The sequence below is a fragment of the Trachemys scripta genome, chromosome 2 (assembly GCF_013100865.1).
Source record: "Trachemys scripta elegans isolate TJP31775 chromosome 2, CAS_Tse_1.0, whole genome shotgun sequence".
Lineage (NCBI taxonomy): Eukaryota > Metazoa > Chordata > Testudines > Emydidae > Trachemys > Trachemys scripta.
Window position 1 is genome coordinate 124,513,880 of NC_048299.1, and position 12,429 is coordinate 124,526,308.

Sequence of the window (12,429 nt, forward strand, 5' to 3'; positions counted from 1 at the left end):
CGGTCCGAGGTGACCCGTGACCATTCCAGGAGGAAAGCACACAACCGATTGGAGAAAGGGAGCTTTATTGGGCATGGATCCCTGCTGAAAACTGGCGGAGTACCCCCGAGCATCCCGACAAAACCGCCTTTTACCCACCTGCTTGCCCTTAGAGGACCCAGGTAGGGGGCAGGCCAGTATCGTCTTTGCAGGCATTTCTTATAGTCCCATTGCTTCTTATGGGCAGCTTCGTATTTTGGGAGGGCAGCCTGGGCGGGAGCCTGCTGTGGCTTGAACTTGGGTTTTGCCAGAGGAGGGACATAGAGGCCCAGGGTCTGGAGGGTCTTCCAGGAGTCTTTCATGCCGTGCAGCCTTGTGTCCGTTTCATCTGCAAACAGTGCCTTCCCGTTAAAAGGGAGATCCTGCATCGGCGACTGCGCTTCGCTGGATAGCCCAGAGAGCAGAAGCCAGGATGCCCATCTCATGGACATCGCTGAGGCCATGGACCGTGCGGCCACGTCCGCTGCATTCTAAGCGGCCTGCAGGGACACCCTTGCAGCAGCTGCCCTTTTCTCCACGAGCACCTTAAACTCCTTTCTATCGTGCTCCCGGAGGGAATCCTCGAACTTGGGGAGGGATCCCCATAGATTAATCTCGTAGCGACCCAGGAGAGCCTGATGATCTGCTACTCTCAACTGGAGGCCTAATGACGAATAAATTTTTCTCCCGAAAGCATCCAGCCTCCAAGAGTCTTTGTTCTTTGGGATTGGGGCTGGCTGCCCCTGTCACTCCCTGTGGTTGACCGACTTGACCACCAAGGAGTTGGGCACCGTGTAGGTATACAAATACTCGCGCCCTTTAGTGGGTACAAAGTACTTGCGCTCCGCCTTCTTAGAGATGGGAGCCAACGAGGCTGGTGTTTGCCACAGGGCATGTGAAATATTCGCCACCCCTTCATGGAGCGGCAAGGCCCCCTGCCCGGTGCCGAAGAGGACAGAACATTGAACAGCGAGTCTGAGGGCGCCTCCATTTCCTCTGCCTGGAGATGGAGGCTCGCTGCCACACTTTTTAGTAATTCTTTATGGGCCCGGTAGTCCTCCTGTGGGACAGAGGGGGGCGGGGACGCAATGAGCTCCTCCGGACGGGGTAGGAAGCCGGTGCAATGCTTTGGGTATCGGCCAGCACCGGAGGATCCACCCCCTGGTTGGACTCTGGGCATGGCAACGAGGAAGTGGGTCCCGTCGACTCTTTCCTCAGCGGTCTAGGGATGGAGGCTGATGGTGCTTCTGACACCCCGGCCACCAAGAAAGCCCCCACCAGGGGCTGTGCCGGAGGCCACGGTGCCCACTGGTACCACTGGGCCAGCCATGATGCACAGTGCCACTACACTTGCTGAGGCACCGGCAGGACCAGCTGATCAGGCTGGCCTGCCTGGCCTGTAGACTGGCGGCTGTGAGGGGAGGTCGGGTTGGCGTACGACATGCTGCTGCCTCCGGACTGGGAGTGACGGTGGTGCCGGGATCTATATCGATGACGGGACCACAACCTCGAGGCGGGAGTACAGCACCAAAGGTAGTGGCTTCTCCGCGAGCGGTCTAGACGGGCGGACTGGGATGGCGAGGAGCTGGCGATCGACGCTCGGAGCTACGGTGCCTTGGTGGAGACTTTGAGTGGGATTCTGAGCAGGAACGGCGTCGATGGTCATGCCGCAGCCGACTGCGGTACCGCCTTCAAGATGAGGACTATTGGCGACGTCCGCCATGGTCCTGTCTGTGCTCGCTCCGTGAAGACGAGCAGTGCCAGGAGTCCCAATCGGATGGCACCCATCCAGACAGTCTAGCCGGTGTCGAGGGCGATCCACATGGACTGGGCCCTGAACGGTCACTAGGCAGTGAGCAGTGTCGGGAATGTTCCCTCAACCGAGACCGGTACCAGGCCAGCGGCAACTGCGGCGATCCCAGCGGCGGGTTGCCTCTGGAGCGTGGGGCCGACATCGGCGGCGCTCCCGGCACTGGCATGGACATGACGTCCGTAGCCACCTGGAGGGCTTCGGGCGTAGATGGCATCTGGACATCTGGAAAGGCCTGCTCCGAAGAGGCCGGGCTACTTTGCTCTGTGTGAGTCGGAGGCCTAGGGCCCGATGGGGACCGAGGCCTACCCGACATGGGCCTAGGCTCTGTCCCAGACTTCCCTCTGTGCCATTGCGAAGAGGGAGCCTTTCCGGTCCTCTTGATATGCCCCGTGGAAGGGGAGCAGTGCCGACTAGTTGAAGATATCCGAGGGTCTCCGCGTACCGATGCCGCACAGACAGTTTGTGTGGGGGTCACTCCTTAGCATAAAACGCCTACAGGAGCCGCACGACTTAAATCCCGGGGCACGGGGCATGCCCTGGCCCGGGTTCACTAACTAACTAAACTTTACTGAAAACTAAACTGACTACAGGTACTAGTGAATGATCAGTTCTGGGGACAAGCTACAGCAAGGCTGGAGCTAAGCAGTTCCGACGCACCTTCACTGGCGGCAAGAAGGAACTGGGAGTGGGGGGGAGCGCGCAGCTATTATACCGTGCCAGGCAGGCGCCACTCCAGGGATCGTGGGGCATGCTCCCCCACTACTGGTACTCCTAAGGGGAAAACCTCCGACACCGGCGCACGTGGAGAGCACGCACACCTACAGTGGAATACACATGAGCAATCACTTGAAGAAGAAGGTGCATATGCCAACCTGACAGGTATCGCTGACGGAAAAATTTCCAAAACTGTGCCTTGATGTGAACACACTTACAGTGGAATGGACATGTGCAAACTCTTGAAGAATTTCTACAAGAACAGAGACAAAATAGACACTTTTGTGTATTTAGAGAGCCAATTAAGCAGACCCCAGACCCCAATATTGTTTTGGTAGGTATTTAGGGTGATTTGAGGTGTTTGTGTGTGTGTGTGGGTTATATTAACAAGAAAAGATTGCTGGAGATGGAGAAAAGAATCATGGGCAACACTCCTAGAACTGGCTTTAAAACTGATTCTATGTCCAGTCCCATTTTATGCTGAAGTACATACTTTACTAGAAGATGTGGAACAGAGATCTTGGACTTTGCACATCTTACATGCCTCAGACCCTTTCTGCATTATCTTCATTCAGCTGTGAAATGAACCTTGGCACATTTCAAAGACGAAATTTCCAGTCCAGACAAAATATTATTTTTGTTGGTTATGTGCTGACAGTGCAATTTGTCTGGATAAAGCACAGATAATCCCTGCCCCCAAGCAGTTTACAAACCAAAAGACAGGAAGATAAAAACATGCTGGGAAATACACAGGATGGCAATAGTTTAATGCTGATATGGATTAGCATTTGTGGGCATCACAGGAGCAACTTTTCAGGGGGGAGCTGAATGATAAGAGGGAGGGAACCTCACATACTAGAAGAGGGAGCTCAATCCAGGCACATGGGATGGTGTGGAAGAAGTTCTAAACTAAGGCATAAGAGGAGGGAAAAAAGGAATTGGGGGAGACTGGCATAACTAACTGAGTAAAGGGGAGAGGTGGTTTGACTAGAGAAGATATGCTGGTGTTGGGGGTAGATCTTTGAAAGCAAGGACAGGAATCAAATTTGATTTGATGGGTGAGGGGGAGGGAATTGAAACATTCAAAAAGAGAGAATTATGTGGTCTAAGGCAGTGGTTCTCAACCAGGGGTCCAGGGCCCCCTGGGGGGGCCACAGGCAGATTTCAAGGGGTCAGCCAAGCATGGTCGGCATTAGACTCATTAGGATCCTGGCCAGAAAGCCAAAGTCCCACCACAGAGGACTGCAAGGAATATTGCAGAGCCCCAAGCCCTACCACCTGGGGCTGAAGTTGAATCCTCAGCAACTTAGCTTTGTGGGGCCCCGGGCAATTGCCCTGCTTTTGCCCCTTAACATCGGCCCGGCTTTATATGCAGAAAAACAGTTGTGGTGGTACAGGTGGGCAGTACAATTTTGATAGCATGTTGTAGGTGGGCCTCAGAAAGAAAAAGGTTGAGAACCCCTGGTTTAAGGGATGGGGAAAGAAGATGAGGTTAGCTGCTGCATTCTGGATGGACTGAAGGGGTGGGGGATAGGAATTGGGAAGGCCAGAGAGGAGGTGATTTCAATAATGTAATAAAATAGTTTATTATTAATCAAACATTCCTCATTCCATTTTTTTTTTAAAAATGAGTGCTATCCAAAATGCCATGTGCATTTTAAATTCTAGTAACTGGGATACTAATAGTATTTCAATCTTACTAAATCTTGTTTTAAAGCCACGAGGAAGATGAACAAATATGATGTGGGAGTTCCCAGAATCCTCCTTTTTTCACTTTGATTTTTTTCATTTGTTTTGGATGAGAAATAAAAATGTTACTGGTTTCAAATTTATTCCTATTTACTGTGCAACAGTTATACAAACAAACATCATTTAAACTTATTAATCTCATCATACTTCTGTATTGCATACATTTTAAGTTACAGGAAAAACGGTTGCTGTTCTGAACAAACATAATTACATTTCAAATTACAGAGGAAGCTGTCATTATTTTGTCTGTGAATAGACTGCTGGTTTTTTATGTGCATAGAGGAAAAGATGATTTTTAATACCAATACAGTGTTGCCGCCCATACTGTTTTGGGGATTTAAGAGACAGCAGTGATAAAAAACATAATACAGTTGTAAATCTGAGGAAATGTTGAAGAATGACACATAATATAATTGTCTTATCAAGGTATTTAGCAGTCATGTAGGAGTTAAAGACTTGAGGCACAGCTAAACCTATTTAATGTTATAACCAGTTATTAACCTAATAGTTATGCATGACATGAAATGATTTCCATACCAACTGCTGTAGTATATGGCTATCTATTTTACACACGAGGATTGTGCAAATTAGATGAATATCTCCAAAGTCCTGAAAAATCAAAAACTAAATCATATCTCTTAGGCAATTAATACAGACAGCAATGCAGACTAAGTAGAATGAAAAGAATATGTTGAATGTTGTTATATTGAATAGCCAAATCCCCAGCTGGTGTAAATCAGCACATCTCCATTAAAATCAATGGAACTATGCATATTTACAGCATCAGAAGTTCTGGCCCTATGTGAGCAGATATAAGAATTGGGAAGCCTCCAGTCCCTGTGAGGTACAAGACTATTTGGTTAAAAAGCCTGGCAAAATTCTACTTGATCCTTTTCCTGAGGTGAGTTATTTTCTGACTAATAAAGTATCATTACTTTATCATCATCATCATCAATCACAACAGTAAAGGACAGGTGAGTAAATTTAATGACAGTTTTTCAAGACTGGGTTAATAGGGTATTGTCATATTAAACCACATAATATCCACAAAGCTGTCAAAAACAAGAGAGATGGGCAAGGAAGAGACTTGGGGAAATCTGATACCTGAGTGAAATGTCACATTTTTATACAACATTCTCAATTGCGTAGTTATTAGCTGATGAGGAGTAAGGTGAATAGGTGAGTAGACACCTCACTCCTAATTCTGGAGGAGGAATACGTTAATGTTTAGGAAGTTAAGGAATACGACTTTTTCATTTAAAGACTGCTGTTCACCAATTTCCCTTATAGCATAGGACTTGTCTATACTTCGGGCTTGTCTACACTGGCAAGTTTTGTCACCAAAAACTGCCTTTTGGCTACAAAACAGCGATAGCGTACACACTGAAATGTGACTTTTTTAGAAAAAAAAATGCCCAGTTTTGGCAACAGAAAACTTCCACCCCTGCGAGAGACTTTTGTCTTTTCCCCTCCCTTTATTGTCGACAAACAGCCAGTGTAGACACCACAGCCTTTTTTTCAATTTTATTGGTCTCCAGAAAGTGTCCCACAATTTGCATGCTGCTGCTCTGGTCAGCGTTTTGAACTCCGCTGCCCTGCAGCCAACCCGCCCCTCTTCCTTGCAAAATTTTAAATCTCATTTCCTGCTTGCTGGCTTCCCAGATAAGCTTCCCAGGTGAGCATAGCTGGGTAACGCAACAAACATGCTCCCGCTGGGACCACCACTGAGGTGTTGGATATGATCAGTATACGGGGAAACGAGTCTGCTCAGTCGCAGCTGCGAGTGATCCGTAGGAATCGGGACACATATGGGCAAATTTCTCGAGGCTTGTGCAAAAAGGGCTACGATCAGGACACGCAGCAGTGCAGAGCGAAGATAAAGGAGCTGAGACAGGCGTACCATAAGGCGCGTGAGGAGAACCATCGCTCTGGTGCTGCACCTAAGACCTGCTGCTTCTATAAGAGCTGAATGCTATCCTTGGTGGTGACCCCACCTCCATTGCCGATAGCCTGTGGATACTTTGGAGGCAGCAGAAAGAGCGGGTAACCCGGATCCTGAAATTCTGGATGAAGAAGTCGAGCTAGAAGAGGATGTGGAGCTCCCACTAGGGTCGCCCGGTGGGGCAGGCAGCCAGGAACTTTTCTCCACTCTAGAAGTGCTCAATGGGGAGCAGGAAGCAGATGAGACGCCAGGTAAGTAGCTGTGGCTTGTGTAAGGAATCAAAAAGTGGGAGGCAAGTACTCTTTCCTGTGATCCAGACATTGCCCGGTGTAACTAATCTGCATGGCCAAGCAGGGTATCGATGGACATCGAGATCTCCAGAGAGAGGCTCTGGAAAGTTTCCAAGAGGTACTTGTTAATCCTCTGCCGCAGATTCCAAGGGATTGCAGCCTTGTTAGTTCCCCCATTGTAGGAAACTGTACCATACCATTTAGCAATCAATGGAGCTGGGACCAAAGCGGTACACAGCTGAGCTGCATATAGACCAGGGTGAACACCGCAAGCATGCGGTAGTTGTGCCCTGGTTTCCCTGGTTACCTGCAGCAGAGAGATGTCAGCCAGCAGGTGGGCCGCCTGTGAAAAAGTGTGTGATAATTTTAGAACGAGTTCCCTGCAAAGCTGCCCTGCAAGCTGTGACTGTTTTGTCCATACGCACAACCGCCTTCCCCCACTCCTGACACTCACCATGATTGGGGTGCTTGCGGAACTGTGTACCTGCCTAGAGTCTCAGAGAGAAAGTGATTTCTACTAGCAAAAGGCCCTTGTTCCTAAAATGTTTCAATCGTTTGCTGGAAAGTAACAATCCCTCTTCTGTTCAGCAGAGACACCACGCACCCCTGCCGACTGGCTTCGGCAGATAAGGAAGAACCCTAGGCCAGTGATTCTCAAACTTTTATACTGGTGACACCTTTCAAATAGAAAGCCTCTGAGTGCGATCCCTCTTATAAATTAAAAACACTTTTTAATATATTTAACACCATTATAAATGCTGGATGCAAAGCAGGGTTTGGGGTGGAGTTCGTGACCCCCCCATATAATAACCTCGCAACCCCCTGAGGGGTCCCGACCCCCAGTTTGAGAACCCCTGCCCTAGGTGCAGAAAAGAAGACATGTTCTGGGAGGTGCTGCAGCGTGATGAGAGACAGACCAGGGAATGGAAAGAGTGCTGGGAAGCTGAAAGGCAGGACAGAAAAGAGAATGCTGCATTTGCTAGGCAAGCGACAGAACGGATGATAAAAATTATGGAGGATCAGACAAAGATGCTCAAGTCTTTGATACAGCTGCAGACTGAGCAGATCCGTGGTCAACCTCCACTGCAGCACATGCACATGTACAATTCTTTGCCAACACCCACCTCCCGCTCCCATGCCCAGACATTCCTTTTCACTTCACAGCACTCCTGAGTTTTCCCATCACTCCACCCCACTCACAGCTTGCACAATGATAGCTGGAGCTACAAACACTTCTGAGGTTTTACCCTTTTTAACAATAAATAAAGGCTAAGGTATTTAATGGTATAGCGTTTTTATTCTGTGTTCTACAAAAGCGTATAGCAATCAATTCACTCTTGGGAACAGGCTTCTAAAGCATTTTGTTACATGGAGCTTGGGCCCGAAAATTGTACATGGATGCAACAGGGAAGCAATTCCAAAGCAGATATGTGTTACTGCCCCTCATTGTCAAAGTGGTTCCTCAAAGCCTCTCTGATGTTAATAGCAGCCCTCTAAGCTCCTCTGACAACCCTAGCATCTGTCTGTTCAAACTGTGCAGCCAAGCGCTCTGCCTCAGTGCTCCACACCTGAGCAAACATTTCACCTCAGATTCACACAGATTATGCAAAGTGCAGCACACGCCTATGACCACGGGAATATTATCTTCGGTAAGGTCTAGCCTGCCACTGAGACACCTCCAGCGACCTTTCAAACGGCCAAAGGCACATTCGACTACCGTGCAGCACCTCTCAGCCTGTTGTTAAAACAGTCCTTGCTGCAGTTCAGGTGCCCTGTGTAAGGTTTCATGAGCCAGGGCTGTAGGAGGTAAGCCGGGTCTCCCAGGATTACTCTGGGCATTTCCACATCCCCCACTGTGATCTTGTGATCTGGAAAGAATGTCCCCACCTGCATCTTTGTGTATAGGCCACTGTTCCTGAAGATGCGTGCGTCATGCATCTTTCAAGACCAGCCTGCATTGATGTCCATGAAACGCCCCCGGTGATCCACAAGTGCCTGCAACACCATGGAGAAGCATCCCTTCCTACTGATGTATTCAGAGGCAAGGTGGTCTGGCGCTAAAATTGGAATGTGTGTGCCATCAATCGCCCCACCGCAGTCAGAGAAACCCATCTCTGCAAAGCCATCCACTATTTCATGCACATTTCCCAGAGTCACGGTCCTCCGCAGCAGGATGTGATTTATTGCCCTGCACACTTGGAGTAATACAGCCCCATCAGGGGACTTCAAATTGATTTGCAACTGACTGGTAGCAGTCTGGATTCGCCAGCTTCCACACAGCAATTGCAACGCACTTCTCTACCGCAAGGGCAGCTCTCAATCTGGTGTCCTTGCGCCGCAGGTCAGGGGCCAGCTCAGCACATAGCTCCATGAAGGTTGCTTTACGCATCGTAAAGTTCTGTACTCATCAGTCGTCATCCCACACCTGCATGACAATACGATCCCACCAATCAGTGCTTGTTTTCCTAGCCCAAAAGTGATGGTCTACCGTATGCAGCTGCTCTGCGAGAGCACAAAGTACTGATAAGTAGCTGCTGTCCATATCACATTTGGGTGCCTGTGATTCATCCTCTGTCAGTAACTTTGCTAGTAACTCTGCGAGTAACTCTGCTGCCATGCGCGATGTCCTCACGACAGTTAACAGCGCATAGAAGAGAAGTGCGGGATCCATCCTCTCTCACTGCAGATGCTGGCGCGCAGTACAAAAGACTGACAGTTGGAAAAACGGCGCGAAAGGAAGCCAGAAACCATTGGAGGCTGGGACACAAAGCGGTGCATGATGGTACATTTTGCATGTCCCAGGATGCACCATGCTCCATTTCCACATTCCCACAACACCTAAAAATGGATGGTGTCGCTAGGCACTGTGGGATTCATACCCACAGTCCATTGCTCTCACTGTCAACAATGGTGCCCCGAATGTGGACACAATCTGTCGACAGAGGGAGCAAATGTAGACACGCTTTGGCGACTTTGCTTTTGTCGATTTTTCCTTGTTGACATTAGTTTCATTGACAAAACTTGCCAGTGTAGACAAGCCCTTAGTGCGCTACTGTAGTACTTAGTGAAGACGCTACCTACACCGATGGGAGAGATTATCCTGTCAGCATAGGTATTCCACCTCCCCGAGAGGTGGTAGCTATGTCAACGGGAGAAAGTCTCCTGTCGACACAGCACTGTCTACACTGGGGGTTATGTTGGTATAACTATGTCAATTAGGGGTGTGGAAAAGCCACACCCCTGAGCGACGCAGTTATACAGACATAAGTTGGTGATGTAGACCAGGCCATAGGGCTCATAGAATTTACCAGAGAACAATAACATTCTGAAACTTAAAGTAGTCCTAGGGCTCAGAATTTGGAAGGGGTAAAGATGGCTTAAAAACAACCCTGTCACCCATTCTTTCCTGAGGCCTGCTCCTGCTCCATTATAGTCAACTGGAGTTTTCTCATTAACTTAAATGGGAGCAGGAGCAGGTCTCTAGTGAATCTCACCTAAAGCTTACTTTAAGAATTCTAGGATGTAGCTTCCTATTAAATTCTCTCAGGTTTGCAGAATAATATGTATAGAATTTTATTTAATTTCTACAGAACCCCATTGGTTTTACCCTTATTAAATACCATAGGAATTTTACATAAGAATTTATGAAGGCCAGGATGTCCATTAAGGCAACATCCACTCTCCTCGAATATGCTCCTTTTTCATATTAGTCTGGTAGTAGCAATACCAGGGAGGTGTGAACACATGGTAAACAAAACCTGTGTAAAATTTGGTGTCATTGTTCACTGAGTATACAGGAAAGCTTTATCATCTGGTGAAGGTTGTTAGGGTTGTTGACCAGGATGGTTCAAAAGGTTTTCTTCAGTTTGTGACATTGTTGTTACTTACAATGTTAGGCATGCGTGGGGACATGGTACATTTCTGCTATTTGGAGGGTTTCATAGATTCATAGATTTTAAGGCCAGAAGGGATCACTGTGATCATCTAATCTGACCTCCTGCATACCATACAGAAATTCCCTGAATTAATTCCTGTTTGAACTAGAGCAGCAATTTTAGAAAAACATCCAATCTTGATTTTAAAATTCCCATCAAATGGAGAATCCACCACAGCCCACAGTAAATTGTTCCAATGGCTAATTACCTTCCCTGTTAAAAATTTGTTTCCTGTCTGAATTTATCTGGTTTTAATTTCCAGCCGTTGGATCTTGTTATACCTTTTTCTGCTAGATTGAAAAGCTCTCTATTATAATTTTTTTGTTCCACTTGTAGGTACATATAGATTGGATCAAGTTACCCTTATCCTTCTCCAAGTTAAACTATACACACTGAGCTCCTTGAGGCATATTTTCCTATCTTTAATCATTCTTGTGGTTCTTCTCTGAACCCTCTCCAGTTCATCAACAACCCTCTTGAATTGTGGACACCAGTACTGGACACAGTATTCCAGCCGTGGTTTGCATCCATGCCAAATACAGAAGTAATATAACCTTCCTACTCCTACCTGAGTTTCCCCTGTTTAGGCATTTTATGGCCACAACGTCATACTAGGAGCTCATGTTCAGCTGATTATTCACCACAACCCCCAAATTTTTTTCAGAGTCACTGCTTCCCACGATACTACCCCCAATCTTATCAGTATGATCTATGTTCTTTGTTCCTACATGTATAACTTTACATTTGGCCATACTAAAATGTATAACGTTTGTTTTTGCCCAGCTTACCAAACAATCCAGATCACTTTGTATCAGTGACCTGTCCTCTTCATTATTTACCACTCCCTTAATCATTTTGTCATCCACAAACTTTATCAGTGATGATTTTAGGTTTTTCTTCCAGATCACTGATAAATTTAATTTATGCAATACTAATTTTGGATCATTCTAGTTTTTTAATCAAAACATTGTGCAGTACTAAGTCCAATATACAGAAGTCTAAGTATATTACATCAACACTATTACCTTTATTAACCAAATTTGTAATTTCATTAAAATATCAATTTAGTTTGACAGGATCTATTTTCCATAAACCTGTGTTGTTTGGCATTAATTATATTACCCTCCTTTAATTCTTGATCATCAAGTTCTGTATCAGCTGCTCCATCATCTTGCCTGGGATTGATGTAAGGCTGATAGCCCTATAATTTGGTCCATCACAATCCATCTTTCAAGTCAGAAGGTGCCAGGTGTGCATTCTGGGAAACAACTGCCAAAAAAGCGGGCAGTATAAAAGCAAGAGGCTTTGTCTGGTGGGACACTCTGCATATGCCTGGGGCTGGCCATGCCTATTGTGCTCCAAGAACTGCAATATTCTTGTAAATCTGAAACCACTTTGAAAGGGACTTGATCAGGTCAGTAACACATGAATGGGGACAAAGTGTAGTGAAGTTTACTGAAATGAGTTTGGGACGGCTACATTACTCTCAAATATAGTGAAGAAGTGGTGGAATGAGAAGCGTACTACAAAGCTGTCTTTTGCATCGGGACACCCCTCCAAGGCAGTTTCCATAGCTTCTGTGATTTGGCTCCCTTCTGCACTGTGCAGCAGAGTTGTTGTGAATGATTTCACTTATACTTTAAAAGTAAATGATCTTACCTGGTATGAAGTTAGAATCAAAAATACAAGTTCGACTCTCAGTGGTGTTCCCAGAACACTGGTTGCCCACAGGAAATAGAATGATACACTGACGAACGCGGAACTGGACTCCAGATGAATCACAATCAGACCACTCAGACCAGTCAGACCAGTTGTCTGTATTAGTTATAAAGAGAGGGAAATAATGGAAATAAGTCTTACAAATTAACCACATCAGAGTGAAAAATTAAATGTCTTGCTATAAATAACGACAGGATACATGCCAGATCGTCATCTGGTGTAAACTGGCATAGTTCCATTAACTTCAAT

At 46.8% G+C, this 12,429-nt stretch overlaps 1 protein-coding gene across 2 annotated transcripts in view; it reads right to left on the minus strand.

The window, feature by feature from the left end:
• The window catches only part of SEMA5A (semaphorin 5A), a 635,888-nt gene that overhangs the window by 15,885 nt on the left and 607,574 nt on the right, over window positions 1-12,429 (minus strand). For both annotated transcript variants that reach the window (XM_034761526.1, XM_034761524.1), the window contains exon 19: window positions 12,121-12,276. In XM_034761526.1, the coding sequence (XP_034617417.1) occupies window positions 12,121-12,276 (156 nt within the window). The remainder of the gene's footprint in view (window positions 1-12,120; window positions 12,277-12,429) is intronic.